Here is a 22,569-nt window from a genome sequence, read left to right as displayed (position 1 = left end):
GAGGAGCGGGGAAGCGAACCCGGTTCCCCAGATTAGGAGTCTACAGCTCTTAACCCCTACTCCGCACTGGCTCCAAGCAGAGTGACTTCCACTAACAGTGACTTCCGCACTGGCTCCAAGCAGAGTGACTTCCACTAACAGACCTATCTGTAACTAGACCTTCCTCTGGCGTTGCCACCTGCTCCTTTTACTGGCCCTGATTTTCCTGGAATGCAGGAGAAAAAGGAGGCGAAGCTGCTCCCTGCCTTGCAGATTTGTCTCCCCGCCAGGAAAAGCTTCTGTTTAGTTTCTGCATGGCTGGTTGCTTTCAAAGGTGCAGGAGCAGAGCTCCCTTTAAAAGGTTAAGAGGTATAATCAATACAGCAGATTTATTGAGAGGCATGTTTAGTTTTCACATTTTTGAATGACAATGCAAATGGTGATTTTTTTTATTTCAATCTGTTCACTGTACTATAGAGGGTCCCCATCCCTCCCCCCGCCATTGCCCCTTTCTTCCTTCACTTGTCATTTTTCACTTCACTCGATTTCTTTTTTCCTGGACAAGCAAGGTTGTTTGACAAACCATAAGATGCACCTAGTTTTTAGAGGAGGAAAACAAGAAAAAAAATTCTGAATGAAGCAGTGGATATATGATTTTTGTGGTTCATGCACAGACACGTGATCTGACAGTGAGTTTGGGGTAGCCCAATGCAAAAATCCTGAGGATCCAGGTGGATCTGTGCTTTGTAATCACATTTTTGGGCCATTGCGGCTCCACACAACAGTGGGTGCATGATTTTTTGTGTGTGTGCAGGTTGTAGTCATGGGCATGCTATGTGATCTGATGGTGAAATTGGGGTGATGCAAAAATCCCAAGGTTCTCTAGTGTCCCTTATCTCTCTTCCGATCCCACCGATCAGCTGCTTCCTTTCAACACTCCCTTCCCTTCTTGTTTGCCTTACTTAGTGTCTTTTCCTTAGCTGGAGCAATTTTTTGCTCCTCCTTTTCTTCTAATTTCTCTCCTCGTTGATTTAGTCTCCTCTCCTTGCAAGTTTACTGTCTTTACCTTCCCACTCGCAGGCAGCCTCCTTTATTGCTAGCGTCCCTTATCTCGCTTCCAATCGCTTGCGATCAACGACTTTGTTTCAACACCCACTTACCTCTTTCAAAAATAAAAGCATAATCTGTTTTTTGCCCCTGGGCAATTCAGCCCCAGGGACCACACATTCACTCCATAAGATGCACAGACATTTCCCCTTATTTTTTAGGAATAAAAAAATGTGTCTTATGGAGCAAAAAATACGGTATATTTGGATCAGGGCAATAGCCCATGGAGTGCAGCCTCCTGTTTTCCCAGTGGTCAACCAGATCCCTGTCGGAAACCCGCAGACAGGATTCGAACACAAGATAGCTCTCCCCTCCTGTGGTTTCCAGCAACTCTCATTTGGAAGGACTACTGCCTCCAGCTGTTGAGGCAGAGCATAGCCATCCTGGCTCGCAGCTACTGATAATTCCTTTTGCTTAAGGCCACGGTGCATTATGGATCTCTGAGGGCTGTTGCGCAGAAAGCATGAAATCAATGCTTGACCCCATCCTGCATAAGCCCTGGTGCAAACAAGGCCATAATCCCTTAAGTATTGTGGTCAACGTCTGATGCGCACTCTTGCTTCACCAACGCCTAGCATGGAACACACAATCTTGGCTTTTCCCTAGGTAGGCAGGAATGATTGACTTGGCCCCTCGGGAAGTGGCACCCCAGATTAACATTGAACCAAATACACCTCCTTAGATGTTCAATACACATTGCTCAACGATTTACACAGCTTTTCAGATTTCTAAGGAAATGTTTGCATTGGACATAAATCGCAAACCACTTGCTATTTTACACCCGAGCAAATATCATGAGTTGTCCACAAACAACCCGGTTTTCCTCATTCCTGACACAGATATTAGATATATAAGGACCACATGCTGTGGGTCTGAAGCATCTTCCTCAGACAGCAACAGGTGAGGAGCATCTTGGGACGCCTCAAGCGGAGCAAGGTAAGAGATGAGACGCCAAGGTTCGCTTCTCCCAAAGTAACCACCGAGTTTGAGCTTGGAAAGGATCTTGCAGGCGCTGGTGCTCTCAGGCCGTGATCAGTTCAGTTCAGTTCACATTTGGATGTGAATCTAACCCATTCACACATCTCAAAATGATATGGGACTGAAACAGAGCTGTCTTTGAGATGGCCACTTTTGTGACACAGTGCAAAAATCAGGGAACAGGGTGCAGAAGGATACCTATATTAGTGAAGAAAAACGTACAAAATGCATTAAGTTAAGGGAAATTGCTTGCAAAAATGTGTCTCTTGGGCAAAATGCCATACCAAAATGTGCATGGAGGAATGCACAATAGAATGCGAAAGAGTTAGGAAAACTTCAAAAAATGGCAAAATGATGTAGGAATGTGCCAACTTAAGACTAAAAAAGAAGAAGAGAAAAACCGAGAGACTCCTAAACTGACAGATTTGTCAGTCCTTACTCTTACATGGAATATGTCTCATTTAACTCAATGGGACTCGCTTCTGGGAGACATTTATGGAAGGTGGTCTGTCAAATTCATTTCATGAAGGTTGGGCTTAATACGTTGTTGAATTGTTAACCAAACAGAGTTTGGCTTTTGTGGGGAAAGCTTTTCCGGTGGGGAAAACACCAGATCCAATAGTCCTGCTCCAGTCGAGAGGCTGTAACTGAGCAGCAGAATACCTGTGGCTGCTTTGCATGCAGGATTCAACCCTTGGGGTCTCCAGCCATCAGGACCTGGGGGGGGGGGTGAGGATGGAGATGTGCTGTGTGTCAGAATTAGGCATCCCCAGTTAAAATGGCCCAAAGGTCTGGCTCAGCATAAGGCAGGTTTGCACACAACAACAACAGCTAGAAGCTATGATGAAATTGTGTGGGGACAGCCCCCAAGTCAGGGTTTTAAATTCAAATATTCTCAATTATAGAAATAGCTGGTTTCAGGGCTTAGACAAATATTACAAGATATAATCGGCTGCACTTAGCTAGTCAATGCATAAAATGGTTTTCTTTAAAATGCACAGACAAATCTTCCTTCCTTCCTTCTGACAACCAGTAATATTTTCTCAGGTACCAGATCAAGATGCTAAAGGCTTGGACTGTTCTCCTCCTTTGCGGCCTCCTGCCCTCCACCCAAGCTCTCGCTGACGATGTCCTTTCGATGGCCCGGCTGCATAAGGATGTCCTTGAGAATGGTGAGCTCTGGAACTTTCTGATTTTTCTAAAATATGAAAATTCAGAAAAATGGCCAAGGGAACCACCCGACTCTTGAATGAGCATTTGCAGAGAAGCAGGAACTGGCAGCCTCTTCTTCTAAACAGGAGTGGGTACGGTGGTCTTGGCGCTTGTGTGCCCAGGTGTGTCTCTGCTACGGGCTTCATCCCCTGATGGGCCAGCACAGCCACTGAGACCTTCAGATCTGCACAGGTGTTTCACGGGATTGTAGAGCAGGAAGGGACACCAAGGGCCATCTAGTCCAACCCCCCTGCCATGCCGAAATCAAAAGCGAACAGGATAATGCATGCACAGCGGATGTGATGTGCACTTCCCCAGGCTGCCATTCAGGTTTATTACAGACTCCTTAATTTCTAAAATTCGGGGGACCGTCTCAAGCCAAACAATTGCATTGCCCCATCCCAGCAGTTTATTTATTCAGCAATTAAAATATTTATATACCACTATGCGGGTGGCACTGTGGCTTAAACCACAGAGCCTAGGACTTACTGATCTGAAGGTCGGCGGTTCGAATCCCTGCAATGGGGTGAGCTCCCGTTGCTTGGTCCCTGCTCCTGCCAACCTAGCAGTTTAAAAGAACATCAAAGTGCAAGTAGATAAATAGGTACCGCTCCAGCAGGAAGGTAAACGGTGTTTCCGTGCGCTGCTCTGGCTCGCCAGAAGCGACTTAGTCATGCTGGCCACATGACCCAGAAGCTGTACGCCGGCTCCCTCGGCCAATAAAACGAGATGAGTGCCGCAACACCAGAGACGGCCGCAACTGGACCTAATGGTCAGGGGTCCCTTTACCTTTACCTTTATTCCGTAAAAAAAAATCAGGGTGGTTTACAACACCAGTGCATAAAACCATACAAATATGAAAATCAGAAATTGGCTCCCTATTGTCAGTTCCTGATACAGTAGTACCTCGGGTTAAGTACTTAATTCGTTCCAGAGGTCTGTTCTTAACCTGAAACTGTTCTTAGCCTGAAGGCCACTTTAGCTAATGGGGCCTCCTCCTGCTGCTGCTGCACGATTTCTGTTCTCATCCTGAAGCAAAGTTCTTAACCCGAGGTACTATTTCTGGGTTAGCGGAGTCTGTAACCTGAAGCGTCTGTAACCCGAGGTACCACTGTATTTGAATGGTAATTGCAATATGAAAGGAGATTCTGAGTCAACATCTGGAAGAACTTTCTAATGGTAAGAGCTGTTAGACAGTGGAACAGGCTCCCTTGGGAGGTGGTGGACTCTGTTTCGTTGGAGGTTTTAAGCAGAGGCTGGGTAGCCATGGGTCAGGGATTTGTTCGCTACGACTCCTGCATTGCAGGGGGCTGAACTAGAAGACCGCTTGAGGGTCTCTTGCAACTCTATGAAATGTCCTTGCCTGGACTCATACAGTCGAAGGATCTAGGCAGTTTATTGCCTGGGACATGGAAAGAGGCAGGCTTAATAAACCAGGTTCAGTCCACCCAACCTCTGGTCAAAAAGCATGCTAATGAGATAGTTGTTTGTTTTGTGTCCTTGTATAGAGTTGATGAGGACAATGTCAACGCTGACTTGTATTTCCTTGACGTCTGTCTCCTGTGCTCAATGCTGTCTCTTCCTTCCAGGCATCTCAGATACGCTGGCCAAAGGCAACCTGCTCCAGGGACTCTTGGGGCAAGTGCTTGGTGCAGACCTTCTAGGAGGGATCCTTGGAGGCCAAGGAGGTCCTCTCGGCTTGGTCGGAGGATTGGCTGGAGGCGCCCTTGGAGGCCAAGGAGGAGGTCCTCTCGGCTTGGTAGGAGGATTGGCTGGTGGTGCCCTTGGAGGCCAAGGAGGAGGTCCTCTCGGCTTGGTCGGAGGATTGGCTGGTGGTGCCCTTGGAGGCCAAGGAGGAGGTCCTCTCGGCTTGGTAGGAGGCTTGGCTGGAGGTGCCCTTGGAGGCCAAGGAGGAGGTCCTCTCGGCTTGGTCGGAGGCTTGGCTGGAGGAGTTCTTGGAGGCCAAGGCGGAGGACCTCTTGGGATTGTCGGCGGTGCCCTGGGAGGCAAAGGAGGTCTCCTCGGTGGTGTCCTTGGACGTGAAGGTCTCCTTGGGTGAGTTATCTCTTTTACTGAGAAAAACACAGGGGGTAGAACTCAACGTTTCCCCATGGCAAGATGTAGATGTTGCTTTGTGGATTTAGCTTCTGCTCCTGACTGTCTCCCCTTCACCCTCCAGCTTGAAGTTGGTGGACGTCGTCCTTCCCAAGGTCTCACTGAAATTCTTGAAAGGTGTTGGGGTCGGACTGAACATCTATACCAAAGTTGCTCTCAAGGGAGATACGTGAGTTGACTTCCATGGGACGTAGCAAACGGCGAGAGCGATGGCTCGGTGGCTGAGCACCTGTTATGTAGGCAGAAGAATCCAAGTTCATTCTCTAGCAGCATCTCCAGGTTGGGCTGAGAAACCCTGGAGAGCCACTGCCAGTCAGTGTAGGCAAAGCTGAGCTAGATGGACCAATGGCCATGACTCTGCATGTTCCTGTTGAGAAGTCCCAAGAATTTTCACCTCTTATTCATCCTCCAAAAGCGTACAAGGATTTTAATTTCATCAGGAATTTCCCAGGTGTTCTCCTATCCTAGCCAGTTCAAGATAGAGTCTTTGATGATGATTGTAAAAAAAACTTAAACAGCATTGAAGTATCCTGAAGATTTATTTGGGACACAATCTCCTTCAAATACATGGTTGGGTTGCATCTTAGTGTATTTTTGGTCTTTGTAGGAAGCCGCCCAGAGCGGCTGGGGAAACTCAGCCAGATGGGCGGGGTACAAATTATAAATTGTTGTTGTTGTATTGCTTCGGTTGGGGGATAGGCTTCCATGTACAGGTGGCGATCCTTCACTCAAAGCAGCTCCCTCATTCACTTCTATGGAATAAGCCAATGTACCTGCTCGTTCGCGGATTGGGTCCCCATCACTGAATGTGGATCACCATATCTATGAGCGATTCCATGAGCACATCTATGCACACACATATCTCTGGATCCAACTTCAATTCTACTTAAGTGCCCATGTGCACAGGGACATAGACTCATAGACGTGTGGCATCAGGAGGGACGCACAGGGTCATCTAGTTCTGCCTCCTGCAATGCAGGAATCACAAGAGGTTGCTTCTTGATTTCCACAAGGGGAGAAACATTTTCCACGTGAAAAGTAAAATCTGCAGCAAGTAGCATCTGTACAGAACTCACAGATAGTGTGCAAAAGGGATCTGCAACACAATATTGTAGTTCTAGCGAGGCAGCCATGCCCTTTCCAGGATACTCCATCCCCCTTCCCTCAGTTCCCCAACCCTCCCTCCAACTGTCAGTCATCATTCTATGGCCACTGAGCACAGTCATTCCTTCTCATTGGGCTGTTGGGGGGGGGGTCTCACCCAGCTTCAATTTATATTTCTGTCTCTAAACCATTTGTGAACTTGAGTTCACCAAGCATTCATAGCTGGTGCCATTTCGGGTACTTAAAAACCAAGACTCGGGCGAACTGAGACTGCAGTTAGACAGTGTAATGGGAGATAACTTCCATTATCCATCTTTGTCAAAATAATAGATTTCAAAACTTGCTGGGGAAAACCAAACCAATCCCAGGATAGGAGTTGTAAGACCTGCAGGGCATTTTAAATATTTGTGCCCCAAGCAATGCCTGACAAAGAAGCCATTGCAATCTGAGTACCTGCAGAGTACATTTTGAAACTGGAGCTGGTTCGGTGATCAATCTCATCTTCACCTCTTCTTTGTCTTCCAGGCTTTTGGGTGGGCTGCTGAATCTTCTGGTGGAAGTGAACATCACAGCAAACGCACGTCTGGTCCAGGACAAGTCAGGCACTCCCATCCTAGTTGTGGAAAACTGCAAGACCAACCTGGGTAACATTCAGATCCTGTCTGGGTGAGTGACCAGAGGTCCTGAGGAACACAGCCACTGCAGCTACTAGCCACTGAAACACCTTAAAGACTCACGGTCCCCAACTATTTTCTTCCTTAGGTTCCTGCCACTCAACTTGGACGGGGTCTTGACTAATCTCCTGAGCAATGTCCTCCCTGGAGTGGTGAGTCTTCCGATAATTTGCCAGCTCCACATGGTTGTCGATCACTTTCTTTGCATCATAGTTTTGCTGAATTTAGGAGAGGCACTGCTATTCAGGGTAGACTGCACAGGATGAGATAGAGCAACAGACATAGTTAAGGCGGCTGCAAATACTGATACAAGGCAAAAGGATACCCTAGGAACTTTATTTGTTTATTTATTATTGCAATTATGCCCCACCTTCTTCTGCAAGAAGCTCAAGGTGGCACACAGGGTTCTCCTCTTCTTCGTTGAATCCCAACAACCCTGTGAGGTTGGCTAGGCTGAGAGGCAGTGACTGGGCCAAGGTCGCACCCAGGGAGCTTCATGATTGAGCAGGAATTCGAACCCTGGTCTCTCAGGTCCTAGTCCGACTCTCTAACCACTACACCACACTGGCTCTCACTGGCTCCACACGTGAAGTGGAGAATGCCAATATGGGGAACCTTTGGCTCTCCAGCTGTTCCTGAACGGCAACTCCCAAAGGTTCCCTACCTCAGAGTTAGAGTTTTACCCTTCTGGCAATCAGGATGACCAATAGCTGCTGCAAGTAAAAGATGACTCTTCACCCCTTGTTGTCCTTGTTGTCTGCCATTGCATCTCTGGGATGCCACCAGAATAAGCAGATGAGAATTTCTTTCTTGCAAGCGGCCGGCATGCTGCACAGGGAGATTTATTTTTCAGATAACACAACAAAGGATGTGGGGACCATTCAGTTCTGTGGCTTCACTCCTGCTCCTTTCCCTTTGTTGCAGCTGTGTCCAGTTGTAGATCTTGTGCTGAATATTGTGAACACCCTGCTTGGCACCGTCAACAGTAAGTTTTCCATGACCTCCACCTTCCCCATCTCTTTTGGATCATCAACTAGAGTATATAATGTTGCACAACTTGCTGTCTCCCCACTTTGAAGTGTCAGAGCGCCCCCGCCCCAGGAACAAACGGCAATTGGGGTTTTCTGCAATTTGGGTTTGCTGTGATTCAGCGCTATAAAGCAGGTTTTCACAGGGCAAGTGCCGGGTCAAAACAAACAAACAAAACAAATGCTTGGACGCAGAGCTTTAAAGTGAGGACCTGTGCTTAGAAATGAGGCACAAAACAAGACAGGATGATGATCCCTTAATGTACAGGGTTGTTGCATTGTTGGCTGAGACATTGCGTGCGAAAGGGTTTGAGCTGTCTAAAAGCACAAGTGAAATGCTTAGCTATGTGTTGTGTAAAGTCCCACCTCATTTTGTTGTTGTTCTTTAGTCGTTTAGTTGTGTCCGCCTCTTCGTGACCCCCTGGACCAGAGCACGCCAGGCCCTCCTGTCTTCCACTGCCTCCCGCAGCTTGGTCAAACTCATGCTGGTAGCTTCGAGAACACTGTCCCACCATCTCTTCCTCTGTCCTCCCCTTCTCCTTGCGCCCTCCATCTTTCCCAACATCAGGGTCTTTTCCAGGGAGTCTTCTCTTCTCCTGAGGTGGCCAAAGCCTCAGCTTCACGATCTGCCACCTCGTTTTACATGCCCTGAATTTTCCGACGTTCAAGTTATGAGAGAAGGAGAAAAAAATTTTCTCTGTCAGCTTTCACTAGTCTCTTTTATCCTGTTGCCTCTTACCCATTTTTTCTCCAGACTGAACAGGCTGCAAGCTGTCTCCTCTCCCTCTCCCCCTCAACACCACCAGTTCACCACCGATTCAAAACTGTTTTTTTGTCTAGTTTGTGACGTTCAGTACACAGAGTATGCCTCATAAACCCTGGATATTATTGCTGGAGGAAAGGCATGGGACATTGCAAGGAGGTGCCCCAACGACAGGTTACATCTGCCCTCTTTCTCTTCTTCCTTGCCGAATACACAAAGCTTCACAGCTTGTCTTTCATCGTACAAAGTCTAGTACCTTGCTTCATTTAAAGATTTTCAGAGACTTTGAGACTAAAGATTTCATTTTGTACTTGTTATGGTTTGAAGGAATTCTACAAAGATTTTCTATTGCATATGTACATGCTCATCGTGTTGCCTAGACATTTCTGACGTTCTCTTTGCAACACAGGGGTTTGTTTGGTTACTTACTACTTACTGTATTTTTTGCTCTATAAGACTCACTTTTTCCCTCCTAAAAAGTAAGGGGAAATATGTGTGCGTCTTATGGAGCGAATGCAGGCTGCACAGCTATCCCAGAAGCCAGAACAGCAAGAGGGATTGCTGCTTTCACTGCGCAGCGATCCCTCTTGCTGTTCTGGCTTCTGAGATTCAGAATATTTTTTTCCTTGTTTTCCTCCTCCAAAAACTAGGTGCGTCTTATGGTCTGGTGCATCTTATAGAGTGAAAAATACGGTACTCCTTTTTATTTCCTTCACAGGTGTCTGTCCATTTGGTACGCTGGGAAAACTACATTACACCCTGGCTGGCCTGCCGTGGTTCAGCGATGAACAACAAATCGTCCTGAATCTGAATGTAAGGAACCTTTATTGATTGATTGATTGATTGATTGATTGATTGATTGCATTTATATCCCACCTCTTCCTCCAAGCAGCTCAAGGTGGCCTACATGCTTCTCCTCCTCCCCATTTGAGTCTCAGAACAACAACCCTGTGAGGTAGGCTAGGCTGAGAGAGAGAGAAGCAGAGAATAACAACAGCTAGCTATCAACCCATGTAGGAGCTCAGAGAACTTAATATAGCCCCAAGGAAATAGCCCTCCTGATGTGAAAGCCTTCACATTAAGCCATTCCCCATTTCGGTGTCAATTAAACAATTCCAGGCATAGGCAAACTCGCCCTCCAGATGTTTTGGGACTACAACTCCCATCATCCCTGACCACTGGTCCTCTTAGCTAGGAATGATGGGAGTTGTAGTCCCAAAACATCTGGAGGGCCGAGCATCTTTCATTACATACCAATATGATGCTTTGCAGGGTTAAAGAAAGAGAAAAATGGTGTAAAAAGTATAAAGATAGAGGTAATCTATGTTAGACACAACAACTAAGAAAGAGTAAAAATTTCGAGATCTTAGAACAAAGGAAGGAAGTCAATATGTGTATATGTATGTAATGACTAGATTAGAAGGATGATATGGTTTTATTTGTAGATGTGTGTTTTTGTTTTTTGTGTTTTTGTGTTCTTTTTTCTCTTGTGTTTTGTTTTGTTTTCTTGTTTGTACTGTTTTATTTTGGATTCAATGTTTGTAATTTTTCTTGTAATTTTGCACTGAAAATAAATTATACATTTTTTTAAAGAAAACCCAACATCAGGAGGGCCGAGTTTGCCTATGCCTGAATTATACTTAACAGACGTCCAGTTCTGTGGGTCCCTAAATGTCTCTGAACCTCTGATTATTATTTTTTAATGTTTCTTCCAGGTCTTGGTGCTTGATAATGAAGGGAACTCCATCAAGCTTCCCCCAAGCAAGCTGCCCTCTCTTCCTCCAGCTGGGGACCACACTTCCCAGTTGCTTCTCTCTGGTGACCTCATTTCCTCCTTGCTGCAGCTGGTAATGAAGAACGGGCAGCTCAACGTAGACATCACTGACCAAGCGGTGAGTCGCCTGCCCCGGAAATGATAATGATAATAATAATTATTTATTATTTATTATTTATACCCCGCCCATCTGGCTGGGCTTCCCCAGCCACTCTGGGCAGCTTCCAAAAAAATACTAAAATACCGTAATACATCAAACATTAAGAGCTTCACTAAACAGGGCTGCCTTCAGAGGGCTCTCTAAAAGTCTGGTAGTTGTTCTTCTCTTTGACATCTGGTGGGAGGGCGCCACCACCAAGAAGGCCCTGTTATGTACTGAGTTGAATAGGATCCAAAAGGCAGCAGTCTGATTGGTCCTAGAAGGTTTGATCTTCTTGCAGTCCATGGGACTCTCAAGAGTCTCCTCCAGCACCAGAATTCAAAAGCATCAATTATTTGGCGATCAGCCTTCTTTATGATCCAGCTCTCACTTCCATAGATCACTACTGGGAAAATCATAGCTTTAAGTAGACGGACCTTTGTCGGCAAGGTGATGTCTCTGCTTTTTAAGATGCTGTCTAGGTTTGTCCTTGCTTTTCTCCCAAGAAGCAGGCGTCTTTTAATTTCGTGACACAAACATATATACACCTTAATTCTCAGCCTCAGTTTTGCACCTGTAAATTGGGAACAACCCCTCTCCCCGTCTTTCTTTTGTTTTGAGAGGATGAACATGAAGGAAATCACCACGTCAGGCTGAAGGGGAAAAAATTAGGGTGGCATTTAGAATACATTCCCCTTTTAAAATTCTTTGCATATGTCTTGCTTTCCCCCAGCTCCGTGGAGCCGTCCCACTGACAACGTCTGCACTTCAATCTGTGCTACCTCAGGTAAGGATGCCCTACTGGGCATCTCACTTTTGGTGTGTGTGAAGTGATTTGCCCCTGTGCCCTGAGTGTGAATCATTCTCCCTGTCCCATTTTTTACAGCTGTCCCGGCTGCTGCCAACAAGCCTGCCCCTGGTGGTCAAGATCCGGGTCAGCGACCTTCCGGGAGTGTCTTTGCAAAACGGGAAGCTCACTGTGACCCTCGCTGCTGCCGTTGATGTTTTCGCCCTCGCAGACTCCGGCCCTGAGCTTCTCTTTGGGTTGAATGCTGTAAGTAACGGAATGGGGTGAATGGCGCATGGCTTGAATCTCCAACCCCCGGCCTGCCCTGGGTATCTACCTGATGCCGTTGAAAGTTTGTAAGAACATCAGAACAGCTTTGCCGGATCAGGCCGGTGACCCGTCTAGTCCAGCATCCTGTTCTCACAGTGGCTCACCAGATGCCTGTGGGAAATTTGCAAGCAGGATTCGAACGCAAGACCCCTCTCCCTTCCTGTGGTTTCCAGCAACTGATATTCAGAAGCATTGTGGAGGCAAAGGTGGTAGTCATTGCTAGCACTCTTGGCTCAATATTTCTTTTCAAAGAACCTTTGCTTGGGTGTCAGTAATCCCATCCCACCCCCAATTGTCTCTGTGTTGGGTTTATTTATTTTTTAAAATGATACTTAGGTGTCCTTGAAAGCCACCCAGATTCCTCTTTCTAGGTGTGGCAGTTCCTTTTAGCCGAAAGGAAGGAGGGCACGCAACAAAGAGCCCTCCCTGACCTCAGTGGGGCATAGAAGTTGGGAACAGAACAGAGCAGAATCATAGAATCATAGAAGGGACCTGACTCTAGTCGTCCAACCCCCTGCAATGCAGGAATCTCAACCCAAAGCTGGTTTTGCAAAAGCGGAAGGGAAGGGGCCAGTCTCTTACCCAGTCATCTTGCATTTGCAGCAAATCGACTTGAGTGGATCTGTCCGCATTTCAGGAGCAAAATTGGCCGTCTCCTTATCTCTTGACAAGTAAGTGGATTTTGATGCTCTAGATCAGGGGTCAGCAAACTTTTTCAGCAGGGGGCCGGTCCACTGTCCCTCAGACCTTGTGGGGGGCCGGACTATCTATCTATCTATCTATCTATCTATCTATCTATCTATCTATCTATCTATCTATCATCTATCTATCTATCTATCATCTATCTATCTATCTATCTATCTATCTATCTATCTATCTATCTATCATCTATCTATCTATCATCTATCTATCTATCTATCTATCTATCTATCTATCTATCTATCTATCTATCATCTATCTATCTCTATCTATCTATCTATCTATCTATCTATCTATCTATCTATCTATCTATCTATCTATCTCTATCTATCTATCTATCTATCTATCTATCTATCTATCTATCTATCTATCTATCTATCATCTATCTCTATCTATCATCTATCTATCTATCTATCTATCTATCTATCTATCTATCTATCTATCTATCTATCTATCTATCTATCTATAATCTATCCATCTATCATCTATCTATCTATCATCTATCTATCTATACGAATTCCTATGCCCCACAAATAACCCAGAGATGCATTTTAAATTAAAGCACACATTCTACTCATGTTAAAAAATGCTGATTCCTGGACCATCCACCGGCCGGATTTAGGTGTTTGGGTCGGATCCAGCCCCTGGGCCTTAGTTTGCCTACCCATGCTCTAGATCCCTAGGTTATCATGCAGAATAACAAACGGCATTTGGACAGGACTGGAGTTAAGGTGGTTCTGGTGGTTCTTCCACACAGGGACACTGAGCCGAGGGTGGGGTGGGGGGCGCCAAAATAGTAGTAATAGTAGTAGTAGCAGCAAAACCTATATTTATATGGGTACCTACTGATAAGATCCATTAAAAAGCAACTGTACCAAAAGGAATTGTTGTGAAAATAAGAAATGTTTAGGGGGCTCATCAAATTTTGTCCTTGCTTGGGGCCACATTACCAAAATCTGTCCCTGATTTGGAGAAAGGACCAGTGGTTCCCAAAGTGGGTGATGCTGCCCCCTGGAGGGCAGTGGGATTACCTAGGGGTTGCTAAGAGGTAAGGGGGGCAGGGGGGGACCAGAGGTGTAGTCCATGATTCTCAATTCTGCACTGTGTTTATAGTCCCCTTTCTTCCTGATCTTTTCTCGGCCGTGCTCTGGAAGCTCTACAGACCAGCCTCCCCCAAGACGATGTCCTCTACATGTCTTGGGCTACAGTTCCCATCAGTCCCAACCAGTTGTAGTCCAAGATGACTAGGGGCCATCAGATGGTGGAGGACTTCTCTGTGCCAGATGTGCAGCCTAGCACCCAATGCTTTCCTTTCCTTTCCCTTCACAGCGTCAGCCTCAACGTCTCGTCTTCCCAGATCGGCTCCTTTGATGTAAGACTCCCTTCCAACAAATACTGCAGTGGACCCTTTGGAGAAGATTTTGAGGGAGCAGGGCGGGGTGGAGTGGGGAGAAGAATTCCTGTCCCATGAGCAGAACTCCCAAGGTCTCTGCATCTCACCTGGAACTTGAAAGAGAAAGAGATGGCTGAACTCGTCCAGGATTGGGGGTTTCTGCTGGAGCAGAGGTGGAGACGGCATCTGGGGCAGCCACACAAACCCTTGTGTGCTTGAGCTACAAAGGGTGAAGTCCCATCATAGAATTGTGAAGTTGGAAGGGTCCCCTAGGACCAACCCCCTGCAATGCAGGAATCTCAGCCAGAGAATCCCTGGCAGATGGATGGCCACCCAACCTCTGCTTAGGAACCTCCAATGAAGGGGAGCTCATCACCTCCTGAAGAAGTCATACAGTCATACCTCAGATTACAGACGCTTTGGGTTATGCGATTTCAGGTTGTGCACCGCGCTGAACCCGAAAGTACCGGACCTGGTTACTTCCGGGTTTTGGTGCTTTCAAATGTGCAGAAGCACTAAATCACTCTTTGCGCATGTGCAGAAGCGCCAAATCACAACCCTCGTATGGGCAGATGCGGCGCTGCGGGTTGCGAACATGCTTCCCACACGGATCACGTTCACAACCCGAGTGCCCACTGTACAGTCAGAAAGTTCTTCCTAATGTTTAGCTGCGAAAAATTTGAAGTAAGCAACCCAGCAAGTCACATCTCCATAGCTGTCAGCTTTTCCCTTTTCTTGCGAGGAATCCTATTCGGAAGAAGGGAATTTCCCTTCAAAAAAAGGGAAACGTTGACAGCTATGCGCATCTCTTTCTCTCACCAACTGATGATGCAGAAGTTTCTTTTTCTTTTGCAGGTTGCCGTACTCAAAACCTGGATCACAAACCTTCTCAGAATTGGATACCTGCCTGTGATCAACGGTAAAAGAGCCATATTTGTACCAATAGGTGTTCCATTTCAGCATTGCCTTTGGGATGCAACAACCATTCTGCATGTCTAGCGTTGTTTCTTGGTTTTCTTCCAGGTGCCCTGGAGATAGGAATCCCACTCCCTAACCTCTTCAACCTGAACTTCACCGCTGGGGATGTCAACATTGTTGATGTAAGATCTCAGCTGCTCATTTCTTGAAAACCAGGCTTTAACGTGGGCTGAGCACCACCTTGAACAAATCTGTAACATGTTCCACAATGTGCCTGGGAACCCGCAACTTAGTGGGTTTTATTCAATGCTAAAGGACCCCTGACCATTAGGTCCAGTTGTGGCCGACTCTGGGGTTGCGGCGCTCATCTCGCTTTACTGGCCGAGGGAGCCGGCGTACAGCTTTCGTGTCATGTGGCCAGCATGACTAAGATGCTTCTGGCTAACCAGAGCAGTGCATGGAAATGCTGTTTACCTTCCCGCCAGAGTGGTACCTATTTATCTACTTGCACTTTGACGTGCTTTCGAAGTGCTAGGTTGGCAGGAGCAGGGACCGAGCAACGGGAGCTCACCCCGTCGCAGGGATTCGAACCGCCAACATTCTGATCAGCAAGTCCTAGGCTCTGTGGTTTAACCCACAGCGCCACCCGCGCCCTGCAGTGCTTCTTCTGACTCAAAGTAAACTCCATTGAGGCTAATGGATGTGACGTTCCTAAATTTCAATGGGGTTTACTCTAACTAGCGCTCAGTTTAAAACGGTCCAGTGATTGACACATGACCTGCATGTCAGGGGAGCAAGAGGGGCAGAGGAAAGCATGCTTTCTACTGCTGGAGAGAGGAGAGCGGGTGGCTTATGATGTAAGGAGCTTCATATGTCTTTATTTGATGAGATCGACTGATGTGATATTAGGAGAAATGTAACAGACAAGAGGCAAAGAAAATCAAAGGGATTTCAGATTCAGGAGTAAAGCATGCTTTTAATTCAGTCAGGACAGATCTATCCCTTCCAGTGTTTCTGTTTCTATTTTCTCCAGTCTTAAATCCAGTTCTCCATGTTGGGATACTGCCAGGGAGACAAAGGCCATCATGCCTCCACGCCGGTCTCCCGTAGAACAGTATCAGTCAATTCGCGACACGAGCCTCAGAAATAACTGTCCACATTCCAGGACTCATGCACGCCTTTTTCGCAGAGTTCGCACAATGAAAGATTCACCCAGGAGAGCAGCATATTTACAGCTTTATTCAGCATTGGTCAGAACAAAGGAAAAAACATGACTGCCTGCCTGCGTGTCAGGCAACAGAGAGAAACAAAAGCTATATACGAAACAGAAACTTCTTGTGAACAGGAAATACGCAGGCTGTGACTCACAACAGCCTGTCCCCTTTTAAAGGTGGAATGGAAATATCCTAACATCCTCCCCCTTTCCGTGTAACCTCTAGTACCTGTGGTTCAACCCAATTGCAACCTCTGTACATAAACCTTAAGTTGTTCGCTGTTAACAACCTTAGACAACATATCAGCAGGAATTTCATTTCCTGGCATGTAGGACACCTGAACGAGTCCTTTCTGAATACACTCTCTTGCACAATGTAGCTTAATCTGCAAGTACTTGGTTCTTTGCTTGCAACTCTCTGAGTTCAGCAAAGCCAAACAGGATCTATTGTCTTGATACACTTGTATAGGACATTTCACAGAAACTCTGATGTCCTGAGCCGTTGAGCCTCCCTGACAGTATCCTAACACTCCATAGTTTCACAGCAGGTTTTCTTAAAACTGATAACTTAATTAATGAATTGTATGCCTTTCACTCCTGCTTTCTCTTAATACTGCCATTTGTAATGGAGTTCTGACTAATACACACATATTAGTATGCTATGTTCAAGAACATATGCCTTTTTCGCACACTTTCCTCCAATATATGCAGTTTCTGTTATTTTGCTGGAGAATTGCATCACGAAACTGGGGTATGTGCAAATTTAGCAGGATAGCCACGTGTTGGGCTCACATAGTGATTGGAGATGTTCCAGTTTCTCATTGAAATGCAGCCAGGTTTCTTCCGTAACTGTGATGCTTTTCTTCTCGGCAGAATGCATTGCTGGCGAGCGTGACTCCTAAACTCCTCTAGAGTAGATGTATCCGCACAGCTGCAGAAATGAGCTCCGAGGCAGAAGTCTCCTCCTCGCTCCTTGCTGTTCCCGGTGACATCTTGGCCCAGGAATCTGACTGCAGAAGAGTCTTCTCTCATCCTCCTTCATCGTCTCATTGAGTTGCAGAGCTGCCTTTAGAATGACCTCAGCTATGTTTCCTCTAGTTCTGCCTTGGCGAGAACTCTGGGCTGCTTGTGTACTGTCTGGGGTGCTTCTTGACTTCCTCACGCAGTAAAAATATGTCACTTTCTCAGCATTTATAGCCTGTCTGTGTTTTTCTTCCACTTTCAATATACTTTGAAGACCTTTTCATCTCTCCTCCCAGCTACAGTTTTAGCCAAACCATCCCTCCTCACCCGTAGCCCCCTAAAATATTAGTAAAGGGAGACACGGGACCACTGCTACTTCTCCATATTAATTTTATTCCGTAAAACTTATATACCACTTGATTATAGAAAAACAACAACACCCTAACAACACTCAAAGTGGTTTACAAAGCAGAGATGCTTCAAATAGCACTTTTGCAAAGGGCTTCAACCCCCACTCATCAGCATTAGAGCAAGGATTGAATCCTGCTGGGCGCAGTGGGCACAGCTAATTCAGGATCAAACCCTGTCCTCCTGCCCATCAGCTGGCATCACCAGCGATGTGGTGTGGTATAGTGGTTAGAGTATTGGACTACTAGGACCTGGGAAACCATCACAGTACACAGCCATTATGGGTGGTAGCCATTGATGGCTTCTATTTTAAATCCATCCAAATTAGTGGCCTTCTCCATTTTCTTCAACCTCAAACTTCCAACATTTGCTTTGTTCAGTGAAAGGGCAATTTTGTGAATGCGATGCCAGGGTCTTTAATATTCACTTCTGCTTGCACACCCAATTTGTCCTGGTGTAGTGCAGCACTGAGTCAAACAAAGTAGGAATCTTCAAAGGGACAAATTTCCGCATGGAATTTCATTGGGCGGCAATACCTGGTCCCTGGAAGAAATGCATCCCAGGGTGCCTCCACCTCCCCTGTGAGTTGCTCCATGGTCTTGTTGTGAACAAAAATCCGCCCTTTTCCCCTTATGGGGTGTCCAAAAGCCCATATAGAGTCCTTTTAAGTAGGTTCCCTATTGGTAGGAGAAAATAACAGAGGCCAACCAGAGAATACTGAGAAGCAAAGCAGCTAGTAAGCCTGATCTTTATTGATCTGTTGCGACAGGGAGCTCCCCTCACACACAGGAAAGGAACAGGGTCCTCACTCACCACACGCAGGAGGGAGGAGGAACCCAGAACAAAGGTGTACCTTATATAGAAATTTTAAATTCCCTGCCCTGGAGCTCCAGACCACCCCTCCATACATCATGCATACATCACAGAAGGGGTGTAACCCAAGACCACCCCCCATAAACATCATACCTACATCACAGAAAAGGCAGTCTACAGCAGAAATCTGAGTGCGTTGTTTATCTTGTTTATCTCGTCTGACAGGTTACCTGTTAATGCTCACTTGATTGGATACCCTGGAGAGCCTGGCCAGTCTTTTGAAATGATAAATACTTAGTTCCTGAGCCAGGTCACAGGCTCACCCTATTCATACACAGACATACCCTTAAGACAGGATTTGTGAAGGAAAAGACAATGGGGAGGCTTTTCCATTTTCCTTTGACCTTGCAGAGAAAATATTTGGTTTGGGAATAAAAAAATGGTTTCAGGTCAGTCTTCCTGTGCTGATCTATGTACGTGCTCGGTTGGTACACTTATGAACATTTATTATATATCTAAGACTTTAAAATTCTTATCACAGTCTCCCCCAGTGCACAGCCATTTAGGTCACCTAGGAATTTGCCTCTCTTTGTCCTGACTCCAGTCTATGTGCAGATAACTGAAGTCACCTATTACTAGATCACTTCCTCCCTTGGATGCCTCCTGGATTTCAGGACAAATGAAATATACAGTACATCTTCACACAATGGATAGTAGTTAAACTATGGAACTCACTGCCACAGGAGACAGTGATGGCCACCAAGGCAGATGCCTTTAAAACTGGATTGGACAAATTCACTGAGGAGGAGAGGGCTATTGATGGCTACTAGGCAGAAGGGCTCTGCTGTGCCTCCACAATCAGAGGCAGTGATGCTTCTGAATGCCAGTTGCTGGAAACCACAGGAGGGGAGAGCTGGTCTTGTGCTTGGACCCTGCTTGTGGGTTTCCCATAAGGGGCATCTGGTTGGCCACTTGTGCTGGGCCCAGAGGTAAGCTGAGTAGCATGGTCCAGGTCCGGTCCCGAATCCAGGGGTTCCACGAGGAGTCAGTCTGGCAGGGCCAAGGCAGGACACAAGGTGGATAACCAGGCAGGGTCAGGCACAAGATCACAGGCAGGTTCTGGCAAACAGCAATGTTGCTCCCACAACCTGGGGCAGGGTCCAGCAGCCTTTTATCTTTGTCGGGGTAGCGGCCGGTCCTGATCCCCCAGCCACTCACCTCCATAGCTGTCAACCATCCTTTATTTGGTGGGAAACTCCCTTATCCCAGTGCCATGTCCTGCTGCTGTCCCTTATTGATGACGTCCCTTAAATTTCCCGGGTTTCAAAGGAAGCAGCTCCTCTCCCTCCCTCCCTGCCGGCCAGGGAGGAGGGAGGCTCCAACTGTGTTGCTTGGCTGCGTTGCTCACCCAATAAGGGGTCTAAGAACGACTGGGGGGTGGAGCTTGCATGCCTTGTGCCCATCAAATCGGCCACGTTGCCTGGGGACTGACCTTTGCTCAGCACTTCCCAGCGGAGAGGTGATGGTGGTTTTCCTTGCTGCGTCCCCTTTGCCGGGTTGCTGCGCTGTGGGAACCACCACTTGAGGCTTCGTTTGGCTGCTGGCTGGGCTTTCTGCCTTTGGCCGGAGGGGCTCAGAAGTTGAACATACCTGTGCTCTGAAAATCCCTTATTTTGGCTGCTGGTCCCTTATTTTTGAGGCTGCTGGTCCCTTATTTTCAAATCTGTAAGTTGACAGCTATGCTCACCTCCCTGTCTTGCCCAAAGGCGAGCACTCCTTTTCCAAGTACTCAGGTCTCTCCTTCTCTCAGACCTCAGTCTCAGCAGCTCGGGAGACGTCGGTGGGTTACTAGATCCAGGGGCCACCTCAGCCTCCCCTGACCCAACCGGTAGTGGAGCAGCTGTAAGTGATGGCCCAGCTGGAGGCAACGAGGTCATCCCCGCATCTGGAGCCAGGACAGGCTCAGGCTCCTGACTCGGCCCGGCTAGTGCTTGTTGCAGGGGAACCTGTGCAGACTGGGGCTCTTCAGGATCAGGCCCCAGACTTGGTTCAGGTGATGCCTGAGGCAAAGGATCCCGTGTGGACTGAGACTCCTCTGGTTCCGAGTCTGAGCCCAAGTCCCAGGCCACCACACCACTGTGAGAACAGGGTGCTGGACTAGATGGGCCACTGGTCTCATCCAGTAGGTACTTCTAATGTTCATTCTCCATCTCAGAATCCCCTTAGGCATTATAGTCAGGAGGATAAAAATATGATAACACTAATACTAATACTAATACTACTACTACTACTACTACTACTAATAATAATAATTTATTATTTATTATTTATACCCCGCCCATCTGGCTGGGCTTCCCCAGCCACTCTGGGCGGCTTCCCAAAAAATATATATTAAAATAATATAATACATCAAACATTAAAAGCTTCCCTATACAGTGCTGCCTTCAGATGTCTTGTAAAAGGCTGGTAGTGGTTGTACTCTTTGACAGGGCATTCCACAGGGAGGGCGCCACCACCGAGAAGACTCTCTGCCTGGTTCCCTTGGCTTCTCGCAGTGAGGGAACCGCCAGAAGGCCCTCGGCGCTGGACCTCAGTGTCTGGGCTGAATGATGGGGGTGGAGACGCTCCTTCAGATATACTGGACCGAGGCCATTTAGGGCTTTAAAGGTCAGCAGCAACACTTTGAATTGTGCTCAGAAACGTACTGGGAGCCAATGTAGGTCTTTCAAGACCGGTGTTATGTGGTCTCGGCAGCTGCTCCCAGTCACCAGTCTAGCTGCCGCATTCTGGATTAGTTAATGGTGATGTGATTATAGCCTGTCTTGTCTTGGTGTGCTGTGGCCCACTGGCCCATTTCAATGTGCTTTCTCTTGGAATTAAAGTCAGTATTCACCAGCCTCTCCCACAGATCTTCTTACGTGGAGAAAAGGAGCTGATGAGCTTTGAAAATGCTTTTTGTTTGGGAAGGTAATTCCGCTCTCCCCTCGCAACCCCTGTTGTGTAACCCTCATTTGATCAGGGAACTAATTGCTGGGTTTTATCTCGCCGGGGTATTAACTGTTCATTTCGCCAGGACAAGGATATCATTATGGTCTGGTGGCAGTTTGCAGCTGACGCTAATCTCAGCATCTCTCTGAGAACGGCCTTTGCAGGCACTGGAACCCAAAGCTGTCAAAACAGGGCGTCAGCTTTATCAGCGCTGGGCTACAGACTTGAGATCCTCTCAGGCTAATCTTCAGGAAAAGGCCACTCAGGTTCAAGGACAGGAAATCCCTGAAATGGGACACCCAGGGTGGACATCACAGCTGGGGGGCGGGGAGGAGATTTTCAGCTCTGAGTCTAGTTCTTTATATTAGGATCATAGCTGTCAACTTACAGATTTGAAAATAAGGGACCAGCAGCCTCGAAAATAAGGGATCAGCAGCCAAAATAAGGGATCAACAATTACTTTGATAAAATACATATTTTGTTGCTTGCAAATGGCTTTAGATACCTATTAGGTCCATAAATTACCATATAGCATATATTCAACACAAAAAACAGCAACAATTTGTTGTTGACAAAGGACAGCTGGACATAGAAAGGACCCCATTACCTTCAGTAGCTTATTTAAGGGACATCATCAATAAGGGACAGCAGTGGGACATGGTGCTGGGATAAGGGACTGTCCCGCCAAATAAAGCTCTTTCTTTTATCAGTCCTGAATTTTCCATCCTTTTTTTTGTGTGTGTGTGGTAATAACAAGCAATGATATCCAGTAAGCAGCTTTCTGGGGAAAGCAAAAACCTTTAACCAGCAAACTATGCGAATAGTGGGTCCTTCCATCACTATGTGGTTTGTTAAGGAGAGCCAACACAGTTGTACCTTGGTTTTCAAACAGTTTAGTTCTCAAACATTTTGGCTCCTGAATGTTGCAAACCCGGAAGTGACTGTTCCAGTTTGGGAAATATTTTTGGAAGCCGAACGTCTGACAGGGCTTCCACGGCTTCCGATTGGCTGCAGGAGCTTCCTGCAGCCAATCAGAAGCCATGCTTTGGTTTCTGACCATTTTGGAAGTCAAATGGGTTTCCGGAATGGATTCTGTTTGACTTCCAAGGTATGACTGTACTCTGAATATTAAGCAGTGTGAGAGTTGGACTAGATGACTCTTGGGTCCCTTCCAGCTCTACTCC

General features: G+C 46.8%; 1 protein-coding gene across 4 annotated transcripts; it reads left to right on the top strand.

Moving 5' to 3' along the window:
* The first annotated feature begins 1,956 nt into the window (after positions 1–1,956).
* LOC309372884 (BPI fold-containing family B member 3-like) lies at positions 1,957–17,403 on the top strand. Of its 4 annotated transcripts, none has more exons than XM_081916925.1 (17): positions 1,957–2,022; positions 3,112–3,236; positions 4,866–4,964; positions 5,133–5,331; positions 5,456–5,560; positions 7,021–7,161; positions 7,258–7,321; positions 8,094–8,154; positions 9,679–9,773; positions 10,676–10,852; positions 11,607–11,660; positions 11,760–11,927; positions 12,594–12,661; positions 14,019–14,061; positions 14,938–15,001; positions 15,106–15,182; positions 17,087–17,403. In XM_081916925.1, exons 2-17 carry the CDS (start codon positions 3,125–3,127, stop codon positions 17,123–17,125), a joined length of 1,566 nt encoding a protein of 521 aa, XP_081773051.1. In that variant the 5' UTR covers positions 1,957–2,022; positions 3,112–3,124; the 3' UTR covers positions 17,126–17,403. The 4 variants fall into 4 exon arrangements, with proteins under 4 accessions (XP_081773051.1, XP_081773050.1, XP_081773049.1 ...); XM_081916924.1 differs by having other exon boundaries at positions 5,076–5,331; XM_081916923.1 differs by having other exon boundaries at positions 5,019–5,331.
* The last annotated feature ends 5,166 nt before the right edge of the window (positions 17,404–22,569 follow it).

This window comes from Podarcis melisellensis (assembly GCF_964234715.1).
Source record: "Podarcis melisellensis genome assembly, chromosome: 6".
Classification (NCBI taxonomy): Eukaryota; Metazoa; Chordata; class Lepidosauria; order Squamata; family Lacertidae; genus Podarcis; species Podarcis melisellensis.
The sequence above is the reverse complement of the archived record's forward strand: the minus strand, read 5'-3'. Positions and strand labels throughout refer to the sequence as shown.

Bases quoted from the DNA above. Each gene is read 5' to 3' on its own strand.
- LOC309372884 (XM_081916922.1), top strand. From the start codon at position 3,125: ATGCTAAAGGCTTGGACTGTTCTCCTCCTTTGCGGCCTCCTGCCCTCC. The intron at 11,661-11,759 runs GTAAGGATGCCC...CATTTTTTACAG, and splicing joins TTCAATCTGTGCTACCTCAG to CTGTCCCGGCTGCTGCCAAC. The intron at 14,062-14,937 runs GTAAGACTCCCT...TTTCTTTTGCAG, and splicing joins CCCAGATCGGCTCCTTTGAT to GTTGCCGTACTCAAAACCTG.